Raw genomic sequence first — 27,665 nt, 5'->3', positions numbered from 1 at the left:
TGCACCCTCCCAAAATATGTCATTTCCTCTACTTCATTGCATACCTTTCTAGTATGGTCTAGTTCTCTCCTAACTGACCACCTCTGTTTCTATAGTTTCCACTTCTCTATGCCCCAGCCTAATTAAGTTCTTCACTTTATCTCTAACATTTCCAACCCAAACCTCTCTACTCCATCCAGGTCTTTCTTCACTCTTCCCTGCTTCCTTGCAAGTCTCCAGCTGCACAGCTGGTGAAGCATCACTTTGATCTCTGCCTCCATGTTCACAAGGCTTCCCTCTATGTCTCTGTCTGTATCTTCTATCCATTTATTATAAAGACACCAGTCATATTGATTTAAGACAACCTCATGTTAACTTGATTTCATCTACAAAGAACCTAATTTCCAAATAAGGTTACATTCACAAGTATGAACAGAAGTGGGTCTAGCTCTCTTAGTGACCAAACTGTTTAATTAATTCTGTGTAACTTAAGAAGTACGGACATAATAAAATCTGGTTACCAACCAAAGAGTGACTTTGACAATCCTCATGGAATGATCCTCTTCCCATTCACAAGTATTTTACCTAAGGTGAAAATGAGTTCTTATGACTCCAGTATTTCTTAAACCCACAGCCCATTCCAGCCCTGCAGACCTGATAGAATTTTTTTTTTTTACAAATTTAATCAGTTATACATATACATATGTTCCCATATCCCCTCCCTTTTGCGTCTCCCTCCCACCCTCCCTATCCCACCCCTCCAGGCGGTCATAAAGCACCGAGCTGATATCCCTGTGCTATGCGGCTGCTTCCCACTAGCTATCTACCTTACGTTTGGTACTGATAGAATTTTTTGATGAACAAATGAGAAGTAATAATGAAGCCACTCGAATGGGAATCTTGACTTTGTTAATATCGGCTATCAGTGCTGAAGGTAAGCAGTAAAGATGACAGCAGAGTGGTTTTTTTGTACCAAAAAGCAAACTGAAACTTGTGCATTGTCTCTAATTCTATCCCATGTCTTTGGGAAATTTATAGAGCATCATATTCAGGTGAAGCTTGGTTTTCTTAGGTGTCTACAAGCTACTACTTCTAAACAGGCATTTCTAGTTACCTCTCTTCTTTCATGATATTTATGGATGCACCCACTAAATGAGTAGAATATCTGAGAATTGAATCTAGAATTTAAAAGAGCTAGTAAACTGGTTACATAGCCTGATAAACAGGGAGTGGGTGGGAAGAATGTACAATATTATATAAATTAGTACATTTAGAAAAGAGGAGAATTTAATAAATTTTCATATTTCATTAATTCCAAAAAGCACATATTTTCACAGTATCAGAATGCATCTTATAATTGATAGCATCTTTAATTATCATCACCCACTAGAGTTTTTCACTCGGCAAATATGAGATAATGATGCCTCATAAAATTATATCTTGGATTCAATAAAATATGACAATTCATTTTTGCACAGCATTGTAATAGTTTTTTTAACACCTTCATTAGAGTATAATTGCTTTACAATGGTGTGTTAGTTTCTGCTTTATAACAAAGTGAATCATTATCGTAGTTTTTTTAAATTCAGTTTACCCTGGGATTTACTGAAGACTTGGCAGAAGAAACATGAAGTCGTCTACGAAATTTAAAGCCGATCCATTAGGCATGATGTATTGAATGCACTTAAGAATCTAACATTTTAAACAAGGTAAACAAAATGTAATAGAGAACAAAAAAGCAATCAACATGTGTAAAGAGTTGGAAAAGGAGAAGGTAGGAGGGAACTGAATAACAAAAAATGTTAAGGACCAGAGACTTTGCAACTATGTACCATAACTCTAATGGGTTTTCATCAATTCTAGAACATACTGTAGTCCTTCTGAAGCAGGTCTCTCAATTTCTCCCCTCTATCTTTCAGAGCCCCAGTTGGGAGATCACATCACTTCAATTGAAAAAACAGTCAAAGTCATCATGGGCGACCTTAGTATTAAAGTAAGAGAATTAATGGGGACTTTTATTTGGATAATAATAGTTTTAGGAGTAAATGAAATGGTTTTGAGAATCTGCTTATGAGATTGCTTTATAAAGAATTCAGTGATCCATTCTACTTTTAAAAGAACTCCATCTTTCCCCAAAAAATAAACTCTATCGAAGTAAAGCTCTAAAGCACATTCAGTTCAAGGGCTTCTCAGTAGAAAAAAAAAAAGATTTTTGCCCAGAGCATCACTCTGCCATGTTCTTCAAAAAGTTTTAAATTTAATTAGTTGAAAAATTAATTGTTAATTATAAAGATAATACTTCTTCCTCCAAAAAATAATAACCCCTGAACCCTGTTCTGAGCAGAGACATCTTATTTTCCAATCAGGAAGCACCTAGAGCAAGTCTTGCACACACAATAGATTTGTCATTATTTCCTGATTATTTGATTAAAGTATTCCACTTTGGAAAAGACATAGAACTTAAATGGGAACAATTTTTTAAATTAGCAATTGTAGTATTATTTGTATGAAAACCATATTTTGTTTGGATCAAAGCCCTACACAGAAGCCAATGAAGAGGAAAAAAATTCCCCTAAGAGGTTTTGGTCACCAATAACTATGTTTAAAATAACCAAAGCTATGCAATAAATAACAATGGAGGACTTCCCTGGTGGCTCAGTGGTTGAGAGTCCGCCTGCCAATGTAGGGGACACGGGTTCGTGCCCCGGTCCGGGAAGATCCCACATGCCGCGGAGCAGCTGGGCCCGTGAGCCATGGCCCCTGAGCCTGCGCGTCCGGAGCCTGTGCTCCGCAACGGGAGAGGCCACAACAGTGAGAGGCCCGCGTACCACAAAAAACAAAACAAACAAACAAAAACAACAATGGAGTGATTATATATAAAAACCTGACCCAGTAACTGACCAAGCCAATCAAAGAATTGCTAGGATTTAGGGTAGAATAAAAGAGCATAGAAACTTTAAGGAAGGCCAGTTAATCGGGCAAAAATAAAGAGAAAATATACCTCTTTCTCCTTAATTAGGGAGATTACTGAGTCCCTGTATGCTAATTGTTAATTGCCACCTTGTGGCCCTTCCTCCCTGCGCAAAATTATTTTCTTCCCACCCTCCATTAAAAGACCCGTTCACTAAGGAATTAGATCTGAGATTTCTATCCTCCAGGGAAGCAATCCAATAAATTAATTGAAGCCAAATTATTAAAAACCTGTGACACACGTTCATAATTCTTTATTTGAATCTGTAGAGCCAGACTTATTTCAGAATTCACAACTTTCCAGATTTCAGAAAAACATTACTGTGACAGTAGCCCACAATCAAACCTATTAATATTTTTTCAAGAAAATGCATGCATATCACACTATATAAAAGAGGTAAAGACTACAAATAGCTTTAAAACAGTTCAGTTTGGGTTTTGCTACCAATTAGTTGGCACCAAATTTAAGAAACAAAATCCCAGTTTTCAGAGTCATTTAGAGTTTGAATTTGTGGATAAGGAGTTGTGGAACTTTGTTTCAGTGTGGTATCTTTCACTGAGGATTTTTGAAGCGAGGCCATGTTTTAGCCCAAAGTTACTAATGTTTCATAATATATAGTAATAGAGAATATGTCTTGGGAACTAGCAAGAAAGATTTTGGTTAAAGAGAGCTTTGCCAGTGACACTTAAATCATAGCCTGTAGATAACTTCCTGCTCTATATATTACAGTAAGATCATTCAATTTATACTCTTTTTTGGAAAGATTCCACTGAATGATCCATGAAGGTTACAGAATAGGAGAATCTAAATTTCTATTCAGAGTAAAATGTTGTGAATGCATTTTCCTTACTCTAGGTGAGGAATTCCACCCTCCTCCTCATCCAAACCATGTGTGGAAAATGCTATATTGAAGCCCAGGAAGGCGGGCCACTGATTGACTACATCTTCTCCCAGTTTACAATGTCCAACAAGAATCTGGTACGAAGAGGGCGCCATTTTGAGTGCTGCCCTGTAGCAAGTTCAGTTGACTCAACTGGATTTTAAAAAAGTATCTGTGGTCCAAGATAGAAACTGACTTAGAGGTTATATTTCAGCCTTATCACTTTCACTAATAAATTTTTCAGCTTCTAGTGTTCTCAGTTTTCTTTCAGTGATATCCTTTTTAACATATAATAAACCCAAGGTAGGTTAAATCAGTTTTTCCTAAAAAGGAGGCAACCTGGCCTCAAAAGCTTGGGGGTGGTTTGGAGAAAGGCAGAGAAAGTGAATTGTTTCTAGAAAACAAGAAACATCCATACTTGTTACACTAGTTCCTTTGGATGAAGAGCCTGAAAAACACATGCTTAAGATCTCAGTAATCTTAGCAAATTCATTGCAACTGAAATTATAGTCCACTCCACTAGGAAGCAGTGTCATTGGAAATTTTTGCCCCAGAGAAAAAGGGGAAAGGCCTGAGGTAGAAAAGGAGTAATTGCAGTCCAAGGATCCTCACAATGTTTGCTTTTCTGCTTCAGCCAGGGATGTATTTTTCTAATCCATTCCTCCAAAGCGCACTTTAAAACAGGATTAGATACCGGAGACCAAGATTGCTGGATTCCACAAGCCCTTTAAGTTGAGTGATTGCATCCTCCACCCCAGAGGCTAAGAACACGTCCAAGTAAGGTCAGAGGCGACCGACAGCAGGGATTATGAGCAAGTCACCTATTTCATCTTTCTTAAAGGAGAATCCAATACAGCCTAACTCCCAGGAGACCAAAAAGGGAGAGAAATGTATCCAAGAAAAAAGCCTGGAGGTCTTAAAAACCCTGGATCCACTGATCATTGGAATGCCTCAGGTAAGGGGTCTTTTGTCACCACTCATAGTTAATTTGATCATCTTTCTAAAGCTCTGTCCATTTAGGAGTAAAGATACGAGTCGGTACTCAATGTGTCATCAGCTTTTTGATGCTCTGACTAGAGGAAGTATGTTGGGATGCTCAGTGCCAGCACATAATAGTTCCTCAAAAACAGGTGTAAAATTAGCTAAATAATCTTTTATATCTGGATGGCAAATGGCAGTTTATAAGCATCTTAATATATTATTTTTCTTCTTCCCCTGACATACTTAGACACATACTGTAAGTGGTGATTCTAACGCAGTGAATGCTAAACTTTCCCCATTTATCTGGGAAGGTGTTAAAAGCACACATTCTCAGACCTCACTTGAGGCCTAATATAACCCGAACCTCAAGGGGAGAAGCCTTAGAATCTGCATTTTGCTTAAGCAAAACAACCTGGAAAAGGATTCAATGGCCAGAAATACATGGCACAGCCAGGAGACAATCAGAAGGCTAGTTTAAGGGGGTCACAGGCTTTATCTAGGATGGTTTTTTAAGGTGTGGGTTTTGCATTACCAGGGCTATTTATTTAAAATGCAGATTTTCAGGCCACATGCCAGACCTAAATGAATCAGCATATCTGGACATGGGGCCCATAAATCTGCATGCAAATAAATTCCAACATTTCTGATGCATATTAAAGTTTGGGAAATTCTGATCTAGTAGTAAATGATGAAAGAGTAGTCTAAGGCCAGACTCCAAAGGGTCTGAAATGCCAAATTCCTTCCTTGTCCTTGATGAGCCAATGAAAATTTTAAGCAAAGGCTAAACATTTTAAATGATAACTGTGGGAAATCAGTGTGTTGACACTGATTTTAGAGTAGACACTGATTTAAGAGTAGACTAAGCACAAAGAGTCTATATATGAGATGAGATGAGATTCATAGGGGCTGGAACTGTGTCATAATAGTAGGAAGGGCAATATGGAAGGGCATGAGAAATCTTACAGTTTAAGAAAGACTAGGCTCGGGACTTCCCTGGTGGCACAGTGGTTGAGAATCTGCCTGCCAATGCAGGGGACATAGGTTCAAGCCCTGGTCTGGGAAGATCCCACATGCCTCAGAGCAACTAAGCCCATGCGTCACAACTACTGAGCCTTCGCTCTAGAGCCCATGTTCCGCAACAAGAGAAGCCATTGCAATGAGAAGCCCACGCACCGCAACGAAGACCTAACACAGACAAAAAATAAATAAGTAAAAAAATTAAATTGTTTTGGGGCTTCCCTGGTGGCGCAGTGGTTGGGAGTCCGCCTGCCGATGCAGGGGACGCGGGTTTGTGCCCCGGTCTGGGAAGATCCCACATGCCGCGGAGCAGCTGGGCCCGTGGGCCATGGCCGCTGAGCCTGCGCGTCTTGAGCCTGTGCTCCACAACGGCAGAGGCCGCGGCAGTGAGAGGCCCGTATACCGCAAAAAAAAAAAAAATTAAATTGTTTTTTTTTTTAAAAAGGAAAGGATTAGGCTTAGGCTTGGTGATTAAATACAGATGCCAAGACAAAGGGAGGAGTCCAAGTTGACACCTAAGTTTCCATTAGGATGTGAACAATAATGGAGTTTTTCAGGGGACGTGAAACATACAGACTACAGAAATCAGGTGTTGCAGATTTCCAGAGCAAGAAGATCAGCACCTGGGGAATTCCCTAGTGATCCAGTGGTTAAGACTTGGCGCTTTCACTGCAGGGGCCATGTGTTCAATCACTGGTCAAGGAACTAAGATCCCACAAGCCACGTGGTATGGCCAAAAATAAATAAATTAATTAATTAAAAAAGAAGAAAAAGAAGATCAGCACCTGGAGCACAGACAGCAACAGCAGACCAATCGCCATCCATTCCCCATCTTTCTCACTTTGGACAGTTCCACTCCAGTCTTGGAGTTTGGAGAAATATTGGGGGCATTTTTGGTTGTCATATTGACAAGGGGTTTAACGGCACTTGGTGAGTGGAGCCCAGCCCTTGCTGCAGGGACCCACAATGACGACTTGTCCTGTCCCAAATTCCAGCAGCAACCTCACGGAGAAACACTGACCAACACTCACTGCAAGTAGCACCTGAAAGTGAATGTGCTGTGCATAGACTGTGCTTCATGATTTCATTTTGATTTGGCCTGAAGAGCAAAATAATAACACGTGAGAGAAAGTTTTCTAAGTTAGAGGGAAACACACAGAGAGGACCAAAGAGGAATAATGAAAAAGAATAAGCAATCCTTGCATCTTGCCTTATGTTTTCCACAGGTGCTATGGCCAAGAATCCTGACTTTTGTGGTACCTGCAGAATATATGGGAACGCTGAAATACCTGTTTAATATAATCAGAATTCTGTTTATGGCAGAGGAGAGGGAGAAGAAGAATGCCAAGGAGTCAACAGCACTTGTCATCTCTACAGGAGCTGGTTTGTACATTGAAAAACAAAGCAAAACATTTCTCTTATGAGAGACTAGTTTCCAGAAAGGCTACAGGGCGTTGCTTGTAAACCCAAGCCCCATCTGATTTTTTCTAGACCCCACAGCAGTCATGAAAATTGCTTTCTCTTTCTAGTGAAACTTCCTTCACCACAACAGCTACTGGCCAGACTTCTGGTGAGTGAGTTATGAAAAACCAATGTGGTATGAATTTAAACTAATATAGACAATTCAGCTCCAAATAAATGATAATAAAAATTACATAGATATTCCAAAACAAAAGAAACACTAAAATGGCATAATAAATGTTCTGCTATACTAATGACACTGATGAAGATTTATTATTCGCAAGGTTATCTTCTCACTCTGAAATGTTTGTTAAACTTCATTTATGATTTTTTAAATAAACATAGACTGAATCTGATCCATAAGAACCATTCAAACAAATTCCACATCTGTTGTTTAGATTTCTCTCTCTCTTTTTGGCCACATATGTGCTTGAGCACTATTTCCACATGCCCTTATTTAATTAATAGATATATCTAAGTGTTGGTATGTTTCATTTATTTTTGGTTGATGGTTTCCATATGTTTTTACACCTTTATCCTCAGAAGAAAATTGGGCAGATGGATTGTCTAAGTATTAGCTTTGATCTAGAATAAGTAAGAATAGACTGTGATGGTTTGTTAAAAGACTATCTAATGAAGGATTCAAGAGAATACAGAACAGTGATAAAAAGGAAAAGGTAGGTGAGCCTTCTAAATATCCCTGAGTTGATTAACAACTTTTCTTCCTTCCTCCAGGTAATATCTATGCTTGCCAGTTTAGGGAAATTACGTGGGGTCGGTTCAATAGGACTTTTGAAGATATTGCCTGAGATAATTCACCCAAATTTGGTAGAGCTATGGAAAACACGCATACCTGAGCTCCTGCAGCCTCTGGAAGGTACAAGGGAGTGGGATCAGGTCTTTATCCAAGGAGGCAAGAACACAAGGAAATGAGGCACCACTTCTATGTCTTAAGCCATTAATGTTCATATTAGGCAATAAAGACAATGAACTTGATGTGCAAGGTAGACAGCTCTATTTTGTCCTGGACTCCTTATGTTCTATTTCTCTACCAAATACTTATATTGATATTATAAGAGGACCAGGTGTGTTACATATTTAGCAGAAAATTTTGCTCTGGTCTTTTTTTTGTATTTAGAGAAGCTCTCTTTTGGTATTGTTCTAAAAAGTTATTATTCATCCATGCTAGAATATTAAGATATGGTAATTCAGTAGTTACTGTTGAAATTGGCAAAAAGCCTGGATTTTTATCATGGATTGAAGACCCTCTGTCCAGCTGACTAGCAATTCAGAATTGCCAACATAGTAAATTTAATCTGAAATAACCATCCTGCATAGGGAGAAAGCTTGAAACGGAACAGTCGCAGCCAGTGCTGACCTGGATACTGGGTGGTTTTTTTTTTTTTTTTTTTTTTTTGGCACTTATTGCATCAATTTCTATTTCTAGGAAAGAACACTAGTATCATGCTGTGGGAGACCATGCTGCTTTAGGTAAAGATGGCTCCTAGACTAATTGTTGATGATGGGGTGATGAATTCACCTAAAGTTACCCATCTTTACAAAAAAAAATTAGATTCCAAAGGACAGGAAACAACATTTCCTTTTCTTGAGAAAATCACTAGACTGTTAGACATGATCACATAAGAATTTTATGCTCTTTAAATCACCACAATTTGAACAATAATCGTTAGTCTTCAATTTGATTCAGAATTTAAGACAGTTTTGAAGATATCACTTACTAATATTTTTCTTACTAATATTTTTTCCCTTTCTTAAATCTTCTCTAATTTTCAGTATTTTTCCTCTCCTTGCAATTGCATTCTTTCACCATTCATAAAAAGAAACAGATTAACATAATTTCCACTTCTTTGCTCCTAAATACAACTCCATTTCCTCCTCTATCTGCTTCTCACTATCTTTTTCCTGATGTCTAAACACAAAAAGGCCGTGTTGTACCCCTTCTCCAGAAAAGAATCTTTCTCTCATCCATAACTTTTTGGACCTTGACAACCAAACAGTGCCACAGACAATGTCAAATCCCCAAAAGAGTAAATTGCAGACAGGAGTTGGACATTGGCTTTACAGAGAGCATTTTGATTTCAGGAGCCTACAGGAGATCAAGGAACCCATGGGCAGGGAGCTTTTAATCCAGCAGAGTTTTGGTTCATAAGCCACCTGTATAAGAATTAACTATGGCTTATTTATTTATTTTTATTGAAGTATAGTTGATTTACAATGTTATGTTAATTACTGCTACACAGCAAAGTGACTCAGTTATACATATATATACTTTCTTTTTTTTAATGTTCTTTTCTGTTACGGTTTATCATAGGATATTGAATATAGTTCCCTGTGCTGTATAGTAGGGTCTTGTTGTTTATCCATTCTGTATATAAAAGCTTCTATCTGCTCACCCCGACCTCCCACTCCATCCCTCCCCCAAGCCCACCTGCTTGGCAACAGCCAGTCTGTCCTCTATGTCTGTGATTCTGTTTCTGTTTCATAGATAGGTTCACTTGTGTCCTATTTTAGATTCCATACATAAGTGATATCATATGATATTTGTCTTTCTCTTTCTGACTTACTTCACTTAGTATGGTCATCTCTAGTTGCATCCTTGTTGCTGCAAATGGCATCATTTTGTTCCTTTTTATGGCTGAGTAATATTCCATTGCATATATGTACAACACCTTCTTTATCCATTCTTCTGTCGATGGACATTTAGGTCGTTTCCATGACCTCCCTATTGTAAATAGTGCTGCTATGAACATAGGGGTGCATGTATCTTTTTGAATTATAGTTTTTTCTGGATATATGCCTAGGAGTGGGATTGCTGGATCATATGGTAACTCTATTTTTTTTTCTGAGGAACCTCCATACTGTTTTCCATAGGGGCTGCACCAACTTACATTCCCACCAACAGTGTAGGGAGGGTCCCTTTTCTCCACACACTCTCTGGCATTTGTTATTTGTAGACTTTTGAATGATGGCCATTCTGACCAGTGTGAGGTGGTACCTCATTGTAGTTTGTTTTTGTTTTTTTGTGGGGTTTTTCTGTATTTATTACTATTTATTATAGAATAGGTAACTCTTTTTTTTTAGAGAAAGCTCAGGGTAATTTTAATGGTTTTTAAATTTATATTTTTAAAAATACCTGTCAAATATTTTTGAAGAATTTGATTATAAAATTGGCTAGATTTTTAAAATATTTTAATTTTATTGGATTATAGCTGATTTACAATGTTGTGTTAGTTTCAGGTGTACAGCAAAGTAATTCAATCATATGTATACATATATTCATTCTTTTTTTAGATTCTTTTCTCATATAGGTTATCACAGAATTTTGGGAAGAGTTCCCTGTGCTATACAGTAGGTCCATGTTGGTCATCTATCTTAAATATAGTAGTGTGCGTGTGTTCATCCCAAGCTCCTGATTTATCCCTCCCCCTCCCCCCCCAAATCCTTTGGTAACCATAAGTTTGTTTTTGATATCTATAAGTCTGCTTCTGTTTTGTAAATAAGTTCATTTGTACCTTTTTTTTAAAATTAGATTCCACATATGAGTGATATTGTATGAGATTTGTCTTTCTCTGTCTGACTTACTTCACTTAGTTTGATCATCTCTAGGTCCATCCATGTTGCTGCCAATGGCATTATTTCATTTTTTTGTATGGCTGAGTAATATTCCATTGTATATATGTACCACATCTTCTTTATCCATTTCTCTGTTGATGGACATTTAGGGTTGATTTGTATTTCTCTAATAATTAGCAGTGTTGAGCTTCTTTTCATGTGAACTATGGCTTCTTTAAAATGTCAGATTTCAGTGACCTCTCCACAGCACCCCACCCCCAACACCCCCCTTCCAGAATCAGAATCTGTAGGTGGGGTACCTGCGAGCTCACAGGTCTTAATGATACCCACAGTGAATCTTATCTCATATGAGGTTTGAAAGCAATGGCTCTATGCTTACTGGTCCTTAACTCTGGGATCCACCTCTCCTCCTATATTCAGGCTTCTTTTATCTTCCCCTCACTCTCTCGAAATTTTTATCTTATTTTCCCCTGCTACTATTTTTTTTTTCTTTTCTTTTTTAATTTTTTCTATTTTTAGCTGCATTGGGTCTTTGTTGCTGGGCGTGGGCTTTCTCTAGTTGCGGCGAGCAGGGGCTACTCTTTGTTGCGGTGCGTGGGCTTCTCATTGCAGTGGCTTCTCTTGTTGCAGAGCACCGGCTCTTGGCACGCGGGTTTCCGTAATTGTGGCATGTGGCCTCAGTAGTTATGGCACAGACTCTAGAGCACAGGCTCAGTAGTTGTGGTGCATGGGCTTAGTTGCCCCGTGGCATGTGGGATCTTCCCTGACCAGGGCTTGAACCCATGTCCCCTGCATTGGCAGGCAGATTCTTAACCACTGAGCCACCAGGGAAGCCCCCCTGCTACCATTTTAAAATAACTGTTCCTACTAGGAAGGAAGGTTCTTTCTTGAGAATCCTTGAGAACAGTTCTTTTCCTTCCTCCAATCTTGAGTATACTTCTTGGCTTCTTTTTCCAAACTGTCTGCAGTTGCTTTCTTCCCTTATACTGCCAAGGTTGTACAATTTTTTCTCTTCAAAGGATCCACTGAATGAGTTCCTATTAAGAAAATGAATACAAATCTTTTCACTGGTTTTGACATTGTGTTCTTTCTAAGCTTAAGGTAGAGAAAACACAGGAGAAATTGTAGATTTATAGAAATTGCAAATGGATTTTGTCCTCCAAAAAGACAAAAACACCTTTTTATGTATTGTTCAATGAAGAGGGACATGGGTTCAGAAAACTGATTGTGGCCCTGGCTCAAAATAATTGATGAAATGAGGAATATTTCACTACTCGAGTTGAAGTTGGCAACTTGTGCTTGTATATCTAATTCGTTCTTCAAGGCATTTAATTCACTATTCCAAAAATGTCCCTTTTTCTTAGTATGGTGTAAAGCAAACTAACTTTGACAAATGGAGTTTTTTTCCAAATCTACCCAAACCTTGAAAGATGTTAACTTCAATTTTAAGTTTCAGATTGGATGAGTTTCTATTTTAAGTTTTTCGGCAATTTTTATTTAAAAGGAAAAAGGAAGGCACTTACACGGAGTTACTTGCCCTTCCTGTGCATCTAATTCTTAATGGGAATTCGGAACAGGTTGTTATCAGAAAAGGAATAATCCCATGTAATATATACTTTATACTTTTAGAATACATTGTAACAAAAAAGCACCAAGAAAGCACATTAAACCGTCACATTAGCATCTGACTTTCACCTCCTACAACGGTTGCTCAAAGAGTTGTTATGGAAGATCAATGACATAGCCTGGACCATTCAACTGAGTCAGGATTTCAACCAGCAAATGGACAGTTATCACGTGTGTTGAGAAGGTTGGTTTTTCAGCTCAGAGACCTTAGCTTCTACTTTATGACCAAAAGGAGGGAGAAATGGTTAGAAAAATGCTCCCTTCTCTTCACTTTACATTTGACCAGAAGTTACAGGGCCACACCTATCTGCAAGGAAAACTGCCGAGTATAGTGCCTTCAAGACAAATACATGCCTAACTAAAATTCGGGGGTTCTGTTCTAGAGAAGGAAGAAAAATGGATACTAGAAGGCAAATAGCAGCCCCTACCATAGCACTAGTTTAATGCAGCTTATGCCTTGGTTTACACTGGGCCAGTCTTGTGAGGCTGGCTACGAGAAATGATCTACTACAATTTTTTAAAAACTTGGAAAAAAAGAATGCTCAAAGGCCACTTCTTTCATTCCTCTCTCTCCACATGACCTCTACCAAACCCTCCACATTGTAACCATCCATTCCAAATGGGGTTTGAATCCAGCTTCTGCTACTTACTGCTTATGTAGGTTTAGGTAAATTTTTTAATCTCTCTGGAGCCTCAGTATACTCACCAACAAAACGGAAATTTTATCTACCTCTGAGGATTGTAGTGTTATGAGGGTTCAATAAGATAAAGTCCCAAGTGAAGTGCCTGGCACATGGCATGTGTTCAATAAAAAGTAGATGGTGGTTATCATTGTGGTTATATTATTCCTAAATTTTTTTTCCTGAAAAAACATTTCCTAAGTCATTAACTGTTCCCAGTACTGTGTCTCTTCCCACAAATTCTTTATTAGCAACCTCCAACTCTTCTATGTAATTTTCAAAATTCCCCTCACTGATTGACTCTCTAATTTGGTACAGAGTACTGATTCTCCAAATTGGTCTATCCAGCCTGCAGACACACCCATCAGGAAAATTTTGTGAGCAATGACTCATCCTCTTATACACGAACTAGCCTTGTGCATCTCATGTAGTACCATTCAACCAAAAGCTTCCAAACCCACAAGATTAGTCCAAGATAACGGTTGTATGAGTAGGCAGAGCAATTAAGCAATGAGCTGCTTAGATGGCTCTAAACCTTTACACTTAACACCAGAAAAGTGAGTGTACCAACTAGCTTTAGAAGCATAACAAACTACCCCTGGTGGCTTAAAGTAACAGGCACCTAGTTAGCTTATAATTTTGCAAGTTGACAGTTTGAGTTGGGCTCAACTGGGCAGTCTTCTGATCTCAACTAGCCTCACTGCAGTGCACTGGGGATTGGTTGGTCTGGGATGATCTTAACTAGGACAGCTTTTTTCTGCTACTTGCAGTCCCTCATCCTCCAGCAGGCTAGCCCAGGATTGCTCTCATGGTGGGGGCGATGAAGTATGCAATGTCTCCTGAGGTCTAAGCTCAGAAGGGGCATACTATTGCTTCTACCAATTCCATTGACAAAAGCAAGTCACAAGACCAGCCCAGATGCAAGGAATGGAGAAACAGACTTGTCTTGATAAGAGCTGCAAACTCCCATAGCAGGGAGGTGTGGATAGAGATGGGATAGAAAGGTTATGGCTATTTTTGCAATCAATGACATTTTTTTCTCCAATTCTGGGTTTCTGATTTCTGGGATTCCTAGCCAAGTCCCCAAGTAAGAATGCACTGTACATTGAATCTGACCAAATTCAGCAGAGAAGCAACAGATCAGCAGTACTGGGGGCCACTGAGGCTAGCTAGCCCTTCACATGTAAATCATATTTCCCCCTGATCAAATCAATTTTTTCTCAGCACAAGACTTTTCCAGACTCTTTCCTGTCCTTCTCCCAAGATGGAGTTAAATAGACTCTAGCAGCTTTGACCCTAATTAGTATTTACTCCAGTGCTGTAAACAGTTTTCCTCATTATGATTCCATGATCATGGGGGTCTTTTGCCTTGACAACTGAGAGTGAAGTGGCTGCTACCTTGTCAGATTCTTACTCTGATTTTACTCTTACTCTGGTAGCTCTTCCACCTGTTTTATCACCTTAGGTCCCCCTCTCATCCCAAGTCAGACTAATGTGTACAATTTCTCCTGAATGTACTAATTTAATTTCATTTGTTACTACTAGATTTTCCTTTCCTCCTGTGCCATACATCCTTTCTGATCAATAATGACCACTCCAGGGGCCTCCCTGGTGGCGCAGTGGTTGGGAGTCCGCCTGCCGATGCAGGGGATACGGGTTCGTGCCCCGGTCTGGGAGGATCCCATATGCCGCGGAGCGGCTGGGCCCGTGAGCCATGGCCGCTGGGCCTGCGCGTCCGGAGCCTGTGCTCCGCAACGGGGGAGGCCACAACAGTGAGAGGCCCGCATACCGCAAAAAGAAAAAAAAATAAAATAAAAAAATAAAAAAAATAATGACCACTCCATAGCTACAATCCTTGGAGCTCTGCAGGGTCCTTAGAGTGGACTTCCAACTGGCCACTTTACTCTCCTGTGTGTAACAAGATGGACAGTCTAAATAAAGAGATGCCAATCTGGTATTATATAGCTATATATACACACACATGTTCATATACCTATTTACATCCAGGAGTGTGCTATACTGTTCAAACACAAGCCACTGAGGGGCTGCCCCACACCTCCAGGCATAGCTCTACATCATACATGGCCTCTAACGAAGGATGACAGGAAGACACGACTTTCCTACTTGCCTTTTCTCCATCCCGACACTGCAGAAGTAACCAGGGTAGGGCTGGCATAATGAATCCAACATTCTCACCACCTGTAAGGGAGGTGGAAGCCACAGAATGATCCCCCACATGCTCCGCCTCCAGTTTTCCTCCATGGGGTGCTTTCCCTTCCCAGTTTAGAGGAGTTCCTTACTAAAGACACAATGCGTGTGTAAAAGTTCCTATGTGAATTTTCTTCTTCACTCCTAATACCATTCTGGCAGCACTTCTGAACAACTCACTCTACTCCTGGGAGAGAGATAATAGTAGAGCATACAAAGTATTATTTTCAAAATTACTATACTCTAAATCTCCTAAATGATAAACTAAGTCAATATACTGTAGAGTCTGAGAATATCTGATGACATTATCTTCAAAATTACCCAATTTTATTGAGCATGTTAATGCAATGAGCACTTATTAACTACCAGTGACTGTCCACTAGAAATAATCAATAAGACCCTCTGCAACCAAGAATTGAAATTCTGAGCATAGAGACAAATAAGAAAATTAAAAATTACAGTAGAGAGTGAAAGGTAGAGGACAGAGCAGAACACAGGTAGAGGACAGAGCCTTGGCGGGGGGGCGGGGAATGCTTTGAAGGGATAGTATAGGAAAGTACATGGTTAGTAAGCAGTCATAAGTTACCTCAATGTCTTTTCTTTAAATGACTGTTTTAACTCTTTCCATTTTTCATCAGTCTTGCTTTCCAACCTTTAACTATGTTGCTTGTCCTTTGTTTTCCAGAAATTTCTTTGGAAAGCCTTGGGAACCACCTTAGCATCCTGCCAAGACACAGGCTTTGTAAGCTCACAGATTAAGGAATCTCTGGCTGCTCCCAACCACCTGGGGTATCAACACCAGGTGGTACCCCTTTCTTTCAATTTCCTCTCATGACAACGACAATGAATTCCCTCTGGAAAACCTCTGACAGTTATTATATTAATGTCTTACTCATTCAGAATTATCCATGCATTCAAGAGAGTCCAACAGAATTTTTCAGAAAAAATGAAACTTCCTTATTTAAATATCAGTGCTTCATTATCTAACCAGGTTTGTGAAAATATTGAAAAATGAATTTTAATCACTCTTACTTAACAAGAGTATTTTAAATATATTTTGACCTTGGCTTTATAACTTAAGAGTATGATTGTAAGTATCAAAATCATTAAACTTGTAAGCTGAAAGTAAGCTTATGTACCATTGGTTTTCCACCTAGAGAAAATATAAGTATAACCTGGAGAGCTTTTGCAAAGTGTTTTTGCCTCTTCCCTACCCTAGCCTAAGTTGGAGAGCATATGTGAATGTGGAAGAAAAAGGAGGATGTCTGTTTAAAAAAAAAAAAAAAAAAAACTCTGCAAGGCTAATAAAGACCAGCTAGTAAAAAATAAATTTTCATAGTCTGTCTTGTTATATACTCTTCGAAGAAATTCTCAGATGTTTAGGGTCCTTTCCCCATCATAAATGGCTAGAAACCACTAGACTTACTGAACTTTTGAAACTGTTCCTTCTCAGATATTCAGTCATCACATTTCTCATTGGCATTATTCCTAGCACCATTTTTTCCCATCCTAATTACCCTTTTAGTTCTGCTCTGGGCTAGGAAACAATGTCAGTTTATTTCAGATATAAGCATACAATATGGCCGTCATTCAACGTCTGAGGGGTTCACAAACTTTAAAAGATGAACTTTGTGACATCCATTTGAGCTTCTCAAATTCCTCTTTTACTTAACTTTACTTCAAGTTCTTGAGTGTGTCCCACACACTCAAGTCACTTAGTGAATGACCTCTGGATGGGTAAGGTGTTAACGCGTAACTTTCTTAGTCTCACTGAGCCTGCTGGCCTTCCATCTCTTGAGCATGACTCTCTCCCTCAGGTGACACCTGAGCTCTGATTCTGATGTCAGACTAGCTGGATTCAAGTCTTGCTTCTACAACATGCTACCTACATCCCTCAGGTTCTTCCAAGTAAAATAAGGGAAAATAGAACCCTTCTCAAAGTTCTTATTCATGGAGAGTGCTTAGTGAACAGTTTCAGGAGAAAAGAGCTGAGGTTGCAACTGTGAGGAACTGGAGAGAGAAAATGGACTCAGGGGAAGATGTAGGACATCTGTGCAGATTTGAGGGCCCCATTGGGGGGTTGAAATCATCTTCTACTGGCACCTATTTTCTCAGTGGGGTCACTTTTTTTTCCAGTAGCCTCCTGCAGATGTGGTGTAGGGATAGGTGATCGGCAAGATGTGGAGTCAGATTTATCCAGGGCTTGGGTTTTGCCAGACTTACATGATAGAAAGACAGTGGGACATAGGTGGAAAAGTAGGGGAAGGAGTTAAGACGTTAGGAAGATGGGTTGTGAGAGGAGAAACACAGAGCACTGTGGGGTGACAGGACCCAGAAGCTGAAAGACAGAGAGGTTTATATGTTAGGCCATGACCAAGGAACACAGAGACATCAGGCCACAGCCTTTAAAGATCTCTTCCAAGCATCTTCTGATAATGGAGAGTATGTGGCCTGGTATCTGAGGACTAAGGACAGTGCTGGTTGAGACCTTGGTGACAGTGGTCATGGTGGTTCTAGCCGGGTTATGCAATCGGATGAAATATAACAGGACTCGTAAACAAACTGCCATGAAGGTACAGTGGTGAAGTGAGCCTCGAGCAAGAGAGGTGGGAAGAATGTGGGCAAGGGGGGAATAGGACCACAGAGCATGAAACAGGAGCTAGCAGCTTTCAACATTTTAGCCACTTGAGATATAGTGAGCGTTCAGCAGGAGAGGGATCCTATAGAAATGACAGTCAGCTCTAGCTCAAAAAAACCTCCACTGGCTTCCCACTAGTCTAAGATTAGAAATCCAAATTACTGGCTGTGGCCTGAAAGGCCCTACTCAGACCAACCCCCACTTCCTCTCTCACCTCATCCTGCCCTTCCCGTTGATTGTTCCTTCCGCCCTCCTCAATGGACCTCAGGGCCTTTGCACTTACTCCATCTGTTTAGAATTCTGCTTCCCAGGTAGTCCAATGGCTCAGTCTCTTGCTTATTTCAGGACTCTTCTCCATGTCACCCTTGTATTGAGGCCTTCTCTGGGCACCCTATTTATATTGCCAACTCCCCCCAGTGTGCAGCTTCTACTTTTTTTTTTTTTTTTTTTTTTTTGCTTTTCTTATCTCCATAGCACTTATCACCTTCTGACACACTATACATTTACATTTACATGCTTACCAAATTTGTGTTCACTTTATGTCACTTCTCCATCACTTCCCCCGGTTGCACACTCAAAAGGATGGGGAGTTTGATGTGTTTTGTTCAGTCCTGTATCCCCTGAACCTAGAAGAGTTCCTGACACATAATGGGTGCTCAATATGTATTTGTTGAATAGATGAATAAACTCAAAATGTCCTATCTTTTCTGATTTTAGGGAATAACATCTATCTTAGGATACTGTGCTGAGAACCACTTTGAAATTGTTTTAAAAGTTCTTAAAATATTCCAAGATCGGGAAACGTTTTTCATGAATTGATGCAAGATAAAAAGAAGAATTTTCTCCTCCAAAGCCCTTGGTCATTGCAAAGGCAAATGACACTGACTCCTTCAGTGAATATCCTTTCTCCATATTATACTTGCTCCCGTCCCCAGGTCTTTATTCCAGGTCAGAACTGTCCAAACCCAGGCCCTGAAGAATGACCAGCTAGGTAACAAGTCTCCTCCACTTTCTGTCGCTAATGCTGACCTGGGAGGCCCTAAGGAGTTCCGTGTGTGCCTAGGTTTGTCCCAGCTGCTCAGGCCTCATGGAGAGTTTCCATTGTGTACACTCTGCTTCCCCTAAAGGAGAAGAATTTAATGAGTAAAAATTAATGCAAGGCTTCTCACAGGTACCTCTCTTAACGCCTGATAGATCCACAACACCGTCCCGTGTGTTTAAATTTATATAGGCAAGAGTGTCAGCTTCAGACTAATTGTAATAATCTCAGTCCCATTTCTTAACCCCCTAGTGGCCCATAGAATTAGGAAAAAATATGAGAGAAAAAGAAACTCCTTCAGTCATATTTTTTCTGTCTCTCTTTCCTCCTCTTCAGGGTATTTTCTCTGGGAAAAAGAGGCTGACCAAGACTGACGTCATGGTAATCTATGGAGCCATGGCCCTCCATGCTCCCAAGAGGCAGCTCCTCACCAGGCTTTATCAAGACATTGTATCCCAAGTCCTGTTTCTTTATGGCCAGTGCTCTCAGGTAATGACCAACACAGGGACACCTCGATTTCCAAGGCTGGGGTTCCCAAAACTTGGAGGGACTCAGCTCTTGGAAATCTTCATGCTCAAAGGATACAGACCAAAGGAAAGATAGAGTATGGTATAGTATGTTTGGAGGATGAGAACTTATGGAAAGAGAACATTTTATTATGAAACAGAGTTGAGTGATTTGTTTCTTTCTTAAGACCTTGGGCAGTTCACATCCCACCACCCCTGTGTTGCCTTCCTAGACCACTTGTACCCACCATGATCTCACCCTCATTTAAACTTAAAGCAATGACTCCTGTACTACTTTAGGGTTGCTGGCTTATTACTTCCCTGTAATGGTCTCTGATGTGTAGCTAATGGTAGCTTTTTAACCTTTTATAGGGTAATACTTATAAGCCATCTATAAGAATGCCTCACGAATAGTAAGAGCCATTTATGTATTTTTAAGTGAATAAAATGCATCACTTGTCAATCTACTCAATCCACCTCAAGTTGTACTAATTTCCCCCTCCACCTTCATCCCAGCCACGCTGACCATCCTTGACACTCCTCAAACATGCCAAGGATGCTTCTGCCTCGGAACCACAAAACCGAGTTGGAATTCATCGAATCATTTCTGTCCCCCATAGCACTTTTTGTATCTTTAATAAAATGCTTTCTACATGTGGTCAGTTCAGCCATTTTTCTGATTAGTACCAAGTTAGCCACCTAAGACCCACCTATCAATCAAGTTTAAAATATGGCTTCCCAGAGTCATTATCCAGGGAGGTTGCCTCAGTAAGTCTGGGGTGGGGTCTGCCATTTGTATTTTTTAAAGGTTTATGAATGATTCTTATTCACAGCCAGGTTTAGGGGTTTTCATTGATTACCTACACATCTGCTTCTCCCATTAGATTGGCAGCACCTTGATGGTAGGGATTGTACTTTATGTTCCTTTATCTCCTCTTCTGTGTCCTCCACAAACCATCTATTTGATAAATCTGTGCCCTTGACCTTTGTTCATGTGTGTATGTGAGAAGAATGGACTCATAGAGAGCTCACGGTATTGTAGATATAGGTACGCGCTAGTGGAAGGATGTAAGGCAGTGATCCTCACACCTCAGCTGCATGAGAATTACCTGGAAAGCCTGTTAAAAATGGAGATCCCTAAAGAATCAGTCTTTAGGGATGGATCACTGAATCTGTAATTTTAACACCTTCCTCAAAAATGGATTCTGACATACCCAAAATTTGATAAGCAATGATGAGAACTGAAAACAAAATTTTCAAAGACGTTTTATGTTACATTAATATTTAGTCCATCATTGAGGAAAGTTATTATAAAAATAAAAAAGGAAAGAGACAAAGGTGTTTCAGATAAAGATCACTGGACACTTTGAGGTCAGTTCTGCTATAAGGCAACATTTGCACAAGATAGTACCAGAAAAACCACAGGGATTATGGGGGAAATGGGGTGAGGGGAACAACATTAAAAAAAAAATCAATGACACATTAAAAAAAACTGAATTAAATGTTCAAAAGTAATTTAAAAACATTTAGGAAATATATAAATACTACCAAGAAATGATGGCACGTTTCCTTGAAAAACACCTGAAGTCAGCTGTGCAATTTATGAGCTACTATGAAATGGTGGTGGGAAAGAGGGTTATCTGAAATCTGACAAACAGCTGTAATGCCAGATTTGAATGACAGCAGCTCATCACACACAGTAAACGAAGGCAGCTGACGGATCTTCGAGGTATGTGCACAAATCTTCCTATGAGGCTCAGTTCAACTGTTGCACCTTTTTGCTCTCATGGACAAAACTGTGCATAAGCAAACACAAAATTCAGAATATGATAAAAGTACTCCCTCGTGTATCAATTTCGTTGGAACAAATTTGCATTTTCAACACAGGCGTTGTCGCAGAACTAACTATATCTCAATTCCAAAGTCAGCTGCCCTATTAACTTTCATTTTATAACTTTTCACTGCTCTTTCTGCCAAGAGCCTTAATACCCTTTTTCTTACCAAAGCCTGATAGAGCCTCTTTAAAATGAGAAGGCTGAAGCCCAAAGGCTTGACATCTTTATGCTGCTTTCTGTAGTTTAGTCATGATTCACCCAGGGCAAAGAATCTACCAGTGTACAGGGTTTCCCTTTGAAACTGGGGGAGGGAGGCAACAGCTCCCACCAGTTGGAAGGACTCAGCATCCTGCTTCACTGTTGTCCTTCAGATTAATGGGTGGGTCTCTCCGTAGGGATGAGGGAACTCTAACTGCTGCTCTAGTGTCTGCTTCTGCCTTTGATTTTTTTTCAGGTTCTGGGCATGGCTGTGATGAACAAGGTATGCAGCATATGTGATATATTTGAATACCTGTGTTTGAGTATAAATATATTTGAATACAAATTATGTTCCCTGGAAGTACAGTAAGCATAAATGTTCTCTTGATTTGATTCCACAGGAAAGGATCCCAAAATATAACTAATTAATCCAGTTCTGAAGCCAGGAACCCTGAGCCTAATTTAAGACAGAACAAGGAGATGTATTTGGTTCTAGGTGGTTTGGAAGTTAGACTGTAAACTAGAACAGTGTTCTTAGAACTGTGGGTTGTAAACCACTGGTAGATCATGAAATCAATTTAATATATCTAATAGATCAAAACCAGCAAAATGTTTGTAATGAAATAAAAGAGAAATAGAAGAGCACATTGCATATAGAATAATAAATATCATAAAACTTTTATTTCAGTTATGTATTATATATATATATATTCACTATATTGTGCATATAAGTACTGGGTAGAATTGTAAACTGTTTCCTATTTTGATTTCTGATCAAAAATGTTTGAAAGCCACTGCTCTAGAGAAACAATTTATGGTGGGAGCTGGAGAGGCTGGAGACTGACCTTAGTTTCTCAACTTCCCTGTAACTTGGATCCGAGACTAAGGTGGAGATGGCAAAAGGAGCAGAATGTCACTCCTGTCTGGGCACATATTTCAACCCTATTTGTAGAACTGGTGTGGTACCTAAGACCCTGGCTTGCACTGTGAGTCATTTTGCTTTAGGACATGGATCTGCAGATGAGTTTTATAAGAAGTATCACGGAAATTGGCATTGCTGTCCAAGGTGCTGAGGATGAGAAGTTCAAGTTTTCCTACAAGGAGGTGCTGCTGGGTTACATGCTGGTGAGTGTGCAGGGAGGACATGGGCAAGACCCTGAGAAGTTCATCACCAAGAGTGCAGGTAATGGGTAAAACTCGCCGGTCCCGAAGAGCAGACCTTGGGCGTATTTCTGCCTGAGGGTGCCCAACGGTCCAATGAGGTTTCCACCTCTTTGCATCTAGAAACTCCCCTGGTCCTTCCTGAGACAGTTCACCTCCTTGTCTGTGTTGCAGGACTTCATCAGGGATGAGCCCCTGGATTCCTTGGCTAGCCCTGTTCGGTGGAAAGCCTTAATCGCCATCAGATACCTCAGGTAGAGAATTTTTTGTTTGTTCTCATTGAAAAAATATTTCCTCCCCCATATCCTCATTCTGACTTATCGATCGGTGCAGACTCTAGTGCACCGATCAAACATGAACACAGTTCATCAATAGGTTATTTCAAATGGGGGATTTTTCTCTTTCCAGGGTGACAGAATTGACTGAGAGCCTGATCATTTGTTGACTCACAGGGACTAGCGGAGCTGCTTACAAGAGTCAGACTTATTGATATATGAGGACTGAAATTTCTGTGCAAAAATAATTTATCTTAGCCTGTAGGCAAATTTTAATCTTCCCATTAGACATATATGAAACCCTTAATCACACCCTAGTTTGGTTAGCAGCAATAAGCCTGAAGACAATAATAATTTTAAGCACATTTTTAAAATAATATTTTCCCCCTGCAGTAAAAGAAATAGAAGTTCACTGTTAAAACCTGGAAACTATAGAAAGTTTTTAAAAATAATAAAAATCAACCCAATCCTCCCCCCCGCTTTATTGTCAACATTTTGGTATATTTCTAGGTCTTTATTTCTAGTCTTCCATGTTGGTTACAGAGTTAAGATTCTACTCTGCATATGATTTTTTATCCTGGTTTTTTTTCTCACCTCATCTTACATATTCCCATGTTATTACCAACTCTTCACAGACATCAGTCATTTTTTTATTAAATTTTTTATTTTTGATTGTGGTAAAATATACATGTTTATCATCTGAGCCATTTTTAAGTGTACAGTTCAGTGTGTTAAGTACTTTTACATTGTTGTGCAAAGAAATCTCCAGAACTCTTTTCATCTTGCAAAACTGAAGCTCTGTACCCATTAAACAACTCTTCATTCCCTCCTTCCACCAGCCCTGGCAGCTACCATTCTACTTTCTGTCTCTGTGAATTTTATACTTTAGGTAACTCATGTAAGTGTCATCATACAGTATTTATCTTTTGACACCTGGCTTATTTCCCTTAGAACAATGTCTTCAGGGTCCATCCATGTTGTAGCATGAATCAGAATTTCATTCCTTTTTTAAGGCTGAACAATATTCCATTCTATGTGTATACCATATTTTGTTAATCCATTCATCTGTTGGACGTTCATCTGATGGGTGCTTTTCACATTTTGGCTATTGTAAATAATGCTGCTATGAACATGGGTGCACAGATATTTCTTCCAGACCCTGCTTTTAATTATTTCGGATATATACCCATAAGTAGGCCTGTTGGATCATATGTCAAGCCTATTTTTATCTTTAGAGGAACCACCATACTGTTTTCTCTGGCAGTGACACTATTTTACATTCCCACCAGCAGTGCACAAGGGTTCTAATTTTTCTGTATCCTTGCCATCACTTTGTTATTTTCTGTTTGCTTTTACAGTAGCCATCCTAATGGGTGTGAGATGGTATCTCATTGTGGCTTTGAGTTGCCGTTCCCTAATGATTAATGACTTTGAGCCTCTTTTCATAGTCTTATTGCCTATTTGTATATCTTCTTTGGAAAAATGTCTGTTCAATCCTTTGTCCCTTTTTTGGGGGGTTCTTTCTTTTTGTTGTTGTTGAGTTGTAGGAGTTCTTTATATATTTTATATTCTTTCTATTCTCTATAAGGTTATTAACCCCTTATTAGATATATGATTTGCAAATATTTTCTCTCATTTCATAGGTTGTCTTTTACTCTACATTGTGTTCTTGATGCACAGAAGTTTTTAATTTTGATGTAGGCCCATTTGTCTATTTGCACATTCATCATCTGTGCTTTTAGTGTCATATCCAAGAAATCATTACCAAATCCAATCATTCCCCCTCTGAATGGTCTTGGAACCCTTGTTGGAAATCATCTGACCATATATACTAGAGTTTATTTCTGGGCTCTCTATTGTATTCCATTGGTCTGTATGTCTGTTTATTTATGCCAGTACTATACTGGTTTGATTGCTGAAGTTGTGTAATAAGTTTTGAAACCAGGAAGTGTGAGATCTCCAACTTTGTTCTTTTTCAAGATTGTTTTGGCTACTTGGGGTCACTTGAGATTCCATGTGAGTTTTAGGATGGATTTTTCTATTTCTTCAAAAAGTGTCATTGGGGGGCTTCCCTGGTGGCGCAGTGGTTGGGAGCCCACCTGCCGATGCAGGGGACATGGGCTCGTGCCCCGGTCCGGGAAGATCCCACATGCCGCGGAGCTGCTAGGCCCGTGAGCCATGGCCACTGAGCCTGCGTGTCCGGAGCCTGTGCTCCGCAAAGGGAGAGGCCACAACAGTGAGGGGCCCGCGTACCGCAAAAAAAAAAAAAAAAAAAAAAAAAAAAAAGTGTCATTGGGATTCTGATAGGAATTCCATTAAATCTGTAGACTGCTTTGTATGGACATCTTAACAATAATAAATACTCAAATCCAAGGACATGGAATGTCTTTCTCTTTATTTGTGTCTTCTTTAATTTCCTTCAGCAATATTTTGTGGTTTTCAGTGTACAAGTCTTTCACCTTCTTGGTTATTTCTAAGTATTTTATTCTTTCTGATGCTATTGTAAATGGAATTGTTAATTTCTTTTTTTGATGGTTCATTGTTTAAGTGTATAAAAATGCAACTGATTTTTGTGTGTTGATTTTGTATTCTGCAACTTTTTGTGTGTGTGTGTGGCTGAGTTGGGTCTTTGTTGCTGTGCGTGGGCTTTCTCTAGTTGTGGCAAGCGGCGGCTATTCTTCACTGAAGTGTATGGGTTTCTCACTGCGGTGGCTTCTCTTGTTGCGGACAACAGGCTCTAGGCATGTAGGCTTCAATAGTTGCAGCATGTGGGCTCAGTAGTTGTGGCGCTCAGGCCCTAAAGCACAGGCTCAGTAGTTGTGGCACACAGGCTTAGTTGCTCCATGGCATGTGGGATATTCCCGGACCAGGGCTTGAACCCGTGTCCCCTGCATTGGCAGGAGGATTCTTAACCACTGAGCCACCAGGGAAGTCTCTGTATTCTGCAACTTTGATGAATTTGCTTATTAGTTTTAATATTTTTTGTAGATTCTTTAGGATTGTCTATGTATAAGATCATGTCATCTGCAAACAGAGATAATTTACTTCACCTTTCCAATCTGGATGCCTTTTATTTATTTTTCTTATCTAATTGCTCTGGCTGGAACTTCCAGTATTATGTTAAATAGAAGTGGCATCTTTGTCTTGTTCCTGATCTTAGAGGGAAAGTTTTCAGTCTTTCACCATTGTGCATGATGTTAGCTATAGGCTTTTCATATGTGGCATTTATTATGTTGAGGTAACAAACATTTTTAATGGCTGCCTAATATCTTGGTGCATAGATATGTCTCATATTGTTACATTTAATTATTAATCAACCTCCTATTGCTACATTTAATTATTTCTTGTTTTTAAAAACTGTAAGTAATACTTTGGTGAACACCCTTGTGCAAAAAGTGTTCTCTGAACTTCTAATTATAAAAGTTGACAATTTGTTTCAATAAATATCATTGAGTTGCATCCATGTATCAGACACTGAGCTAGGTTCTAAAAGGACAATGTTGAACAAAATATGGCCTTGCTCTGAAGGAGTTTTAGTCAACTAGGGGAAATAAATGCAAAACACATTCACATAATTTCTCTAAAACTCAATAAGAAGCAAAATAAAGGAAGGCACAAGTTGCCATGTTTACAAAGATGAGGGAGGTTTAAAGAAAGTGCAAATAAATCTTAAAGATAAATTAAGAATTAACCAGGCTCCAGAACAGTATTGTCAAGTAGAAATAAAGTATAATACAAGTTACATATGTCCTTTAAAATATTCTAGTAACCACTTTTAAATGTGTAAAAAGAAACAAGTTAAATTAATTTTAATAATTAATTTTAATCTAATATATTCAGTATATTATTTCAAGTATTTAAAATAAAGAATAAGATAATTTACATGATTTTCATACTAAATCTTCAAAATCCAGTGTTTTACAATTACAGCATATTTTAAATCAAACCAGCCACAACTCAAGCTTTCAATAGCCACATGTTGCTAATGGCTATCCTCACATGGACAGGACACCTGTAGAACTTGCAAACTAATCGCTAATGGCAGAAAGCAAATCAGTGGTTGCCTTGGGCCAGGGTACAGGAAGAGACGAGCTGCAAAGAAGCATAAGGAAAAATTGGGGTATGATAGCAATGTTCTATATTGATTATAGTGGTGGTTCCATGAGTATGAAACTCATTTGATTGCACACTTTAATGGATGCAGCTGGTTGTGCATAAATTATAGCTCAATAAGTTGAGTTTTTTAAACAGCCAGACAGACAGTAAGGATGAGAAGATTGTTCAGCATCTATCAACACATTTAACACTTTCAATAGCACTGTCCCAGCTGTTACTGACTTGTACTCTCCAGTGAGAGACCAATTTCACCTTTCTCTGACAGTGTCATCTTTTTTAACTTCTTTGTTAATTTGGTTGCTGACAAGTGGTATTGTATTGTCTTAATTTACACTTATTTAATAACAAATGGAGTTTTTCATGTTTATTGAACATTTACATTTTTCCAAGTTATGTCCAGGTTTGTTTATATCCTCGTAATGTCTATAGTATATGTCAGAAAGAAAGAAAGAGGGGAAGGAAAGAAAGGAACAAAAGAAGGAAGATTCCATTATCATCTA

The 27,665-nt window shown here is 39.2% G+C and overlaps 1 protein-coding gene across 1 annotated transcript in view; it reads left to right on the top strand.

The window, feature by feature from the left end:
- Window positions 1-27,665, top strand: part of MROH2B (maestro heat like repeat family member 2B) — a 66,897-nt gene that overhangs the window by 12,561 nt on the left and 26,671 nt on the right. Inside the window, 16 exon segments of the mRNA XM_060094321.1 lie at window positions 614-632; window positions 819-913; window positions 1,899-1,972; window positions 3,806-3,928; window positions 4,672-4,785; window positions 7,055-7,211; window positions 7,358-7,398; window positions 8,025-8,166; window positions 8,737-8,768; window positions 12,579-12,680; window positions 16,083-16,199; window positions 18,753-18,858; window positions 19,409-19,563; window positions 21,870-21,896; window positions 22,619-22,738; window positions 22,949-23,028. Coding sequence (XP_059950304.1) covers window positions 614-632; window positions 819-913; window positions 1,899-1,972; window positions 3,806-3,928; window positions 4,672-4,785; window positions 7,055-7,211; window positions 7,358-7,398; window positions 8,025-8,166; window positions 8,737-8,768; window positions 12,579-12,680; window positions 16,083-16,199; window positions 18,753-18,858; window positions 19,409-19,563; window positions 21,870-21,896; window positions 22,619-22,738; window positions 22,949-23,028 — 1,504 coding nt within the window.

The sequence above is a fragment of the Mesoplodon densirostris genome, chromosome 3, assembly GCF_025265405.1.
Source record: "Mesoplodon densirostris isolate mMesDen1 chromosome 3, mMesDen1 primary haplotype, whole genome shotgun sequence".
NCBI lineage: Eukaryota > Metazoa > Chordata > Mammalia > Artiodactyla > Ziphiidae > Mesoplodon > Mesoplodon densirostris.
Note: the sequence above shows the minus strand (reverse complement) of the source record. Positions and strands in the feature narration are given on the sequence as shown.